The sequence below is a fragment of the Anneissia japonica genome, unplaced genomic scaffold (assembly GCF_011630105.1).
Source record: "Anneissia japonica isolate Jap-2015-1 unplaced genomic scaffold, ASM1163010v1 scaffold288075_len254835_cov185, whole genome shotgun sequence".
Classification (NCBI taxonomy): Eukaryota; Metazoa; Echinodermata; class Crinoidea; order Comatulida; family Comatulidae; genus Anneissia; species Anneissia japonica.
The window spans coordinates 132,562-135,240 of record NW_022711128.1 but is presented as its reverse complement, the minus strand read 5'-3'; the positions used below and the strand labels follow the sequence as shown (position 1 = coordinate 135,240).

General features: G+C 37.1%; 1 protein-coding gene across 1 annotated transcript in view; it reads right to left on the bottom strand.

Annotated features, from left to right (window-relative positions):
* LOC117107324 (serine/threonine-protein kinase HSL1-like) overlaps positions 1 to 2,374 on the bottom strand; it is a 4,836-nt gene extending 2,462 nt beyond the window's left edge. Inside the window, exon 1 of the mRNA XM_033248968.1 lies at positions 1,470 to 2,374. Coding sequence (XP_033104859.1) covers positions 1,470 to 2,374 — 905 coding nt within the window. The remainder of the gene's footprint in view (positions 1 to 1,469) is intronic.
* Between the last annotated feature and the right edge of the window lie 305 nt (positions 2,375 to 2,679).

The window sequence follows — 2,679 nt, the reverse complement described above, 5'->3', positions numbered from 1 at the left end:
TACCTGACCATTTTCAAGAGGGGAAAACCTTGAATTTTGAAGAACTTAAAAAGTCATTTAAAAGACATTTCAGAAGTCAGTGAAGGTCATTTCCCGAATTCTAGAAATCGAAATTTTCCGGGGGAACTCGGACCCCTTTTTTCTTTGGGGTTCATTGGTTCTATTGAATCATTTTCAAGAGGGGGGAAACCTTGATTTTTGGAGAAATTAAAAGTAAATAAAGACACCTCATAAGTCGGGAAAGGTCATTTCCCGCTTCTAGGAATAAAAATTTTCCCGGGGGAGAACCCCCGACCCCCTTTCTTTTTGGGATTGGGAAAAAATTACCTGACCGTTTTGAAGAACTTAAATTAAAATCGCTATAAGATACGGTACTTCAGAAGTCGGGAAAGCTCATTTCCCACCATTTAGAAATTAACATTTTCCCGAGAAGAACCCGAACCTCCCTTTTCTCTTTGGGTTCATTGATTCATTATAATAATTTTCAAGAGGGGAAAACCTTGATTTTTGAAGAACTTAAAGTAGTTAAAAGACACCTCTCAGAAGTCGGGAAAGCTCATTTCCCGCCTTCTAGGAATCAAAATTTTCCCTGTGGAGAACCCCCGGACCCCCCTTTCTTTTTTGGTATTTGTGGATTCATGGAAAATATCGTATGCAACTACTCATTTTTTTTATGTATGTATACATATATAAGGCTTATCTACTGTAGTATCAATGCGATAAATTTACCTGACCGTTTTCAAGAGGGGAAAACCTTGAATTTTAAAGAACTTAAAAGTAATTAAGACACCTCAGAAGTCGGGAAAACTCATTTCCCGCCTTCTAAGAATCAAAATTTTTCCGGGGGAGAACCCCCGGACCACCCCTTTCTTTTTTGGTATTTGTGGATTCATGGAAAATATCGTATGCAACTACTCATTTTTTTTTATGTATGTATACATACATAAGGCTTATCTACTGTAGTATCAATGCGATAAATTTACCTGACTGTTTTCAAGAGGAGAAAACCTTTAATTTTAAAGAACTTTTAAAATTTTAAAAGACACCTCGGAAGTCGGGAAGACTCATTTCCCCCCTATTTTTTGGATACCTTGAATTTTGAAGAACAAAGTCATTAGAACCCTAGCTTAAAAGTCGAGAAAGGTAATTTCCCGCCATCTAGAAATCAAAATTTTCCCGGGGGAGAACCCCCGGATCCCCTTTCCTTTTTGGGAAAGATGTTGACCCCCATCCCCTAGGTTTTTCCAGATCTGCATGATTCATATTCCCATTCACCTTATAAGTGGGCCCCCCACTTTGAAAAACGTTCCGCCGGCCCTGGTATAGAATGCCAATAGAGTTTCCAAATTACTGTCATAGTACAGTAAATGTAATGTATAGTACAGTATGCAGTACACCATATAGAATAGAAATAACTCTCTCCATTTAATTACATTGTATATTTTAATACACAATATGGAACATGCTACCTTAAATTTTCTCTGATTTGTTTTGCTGTTGGTCTTTCATGGTAATCCTTCTCAAGCATTTTATTGATAAGCTTTCTCATGAAGTCTTTAATAGTTGATGGTAACTCAAACTTGTACCCTGGTTGTTTGTTCATTTGAATTCCAATCATTTTTGTCTCAACTTGTTTTTTTAAGTTTTCGTCTGAAATACTGCAAAATAGCAGGCCCATGCTGAAAATGTCCGCCTGTGAATTATATTGGCCTTCAGGCATAGGCTTAGCACCCATATTAGATAATTTTAGTACCTCTGGAGCCATGTATTCATATGTGCCATTCAATGAATTCATGTACAATTTCTCCACAGTAGCCTCTGAATTAAAAACCTTAGCAATTCCAAAATCAGCAATCTTGGCAACACATTGGCTGTCGATTAAAATGTTGGCTGGCTTCAGATCTCGATGTACAATCTTGAGACCATGAAGATATGCTACGCCATTCGCTATGTCTTTGATGAATCCCATACGCTTATTTTTATCCGGGCGATTTTTTTTTAAGAAATTGTCTATAGAACCATATTCACAGTATTCCAAGACGATGTTATGAGCAATGCCATCATAGAAGTTATTGATGTACCCCACAACATTCCTATGTGCACTGATTTTGAGAGATTCGATCTCATTCGTAACAGAAGGAATTCCTTGGAGTGACATGTCAATTCTCTTTAAGGCAAATATCTCTTCTTCTTTCACAACCTTATATACAACACCATATGCACCGCTGCCCAGTTTTTCTAATACTTTGTAGTCATTCACAACCTCACCAGGTAATAACTTTGATTCCTTGCTTTCAGTTCTTCCATTGCTTTCAGTTCTTCCATTGCTTTCAGTTCTTCCATTGCCTAATAACCAGTTGAAATGATTCCCCATATTTTTTCCAGATCTCTTTGGGTATCTATTTCAGGAAGTGAAAGTGAACAATAATCAGTAAAAAATCAAAAGAAATCTTAGAAATTCAGCCTGCTTGTTTAAGCCTATTGAGATGGAGGCCTACTTAAGTATGCCCAACCCCGCAGAAAAACTGTGGACAGTGGACAAAATCAGCCCACTGTGGCTGCTTACGTTATTCTTTGACTAGATATTCTTTGACTTTTTTGGCCTGCTGTATTGTACAGACTGCAGGTGATGCAGGCGAGAAATATATATATATATATATATATATATATATATATATA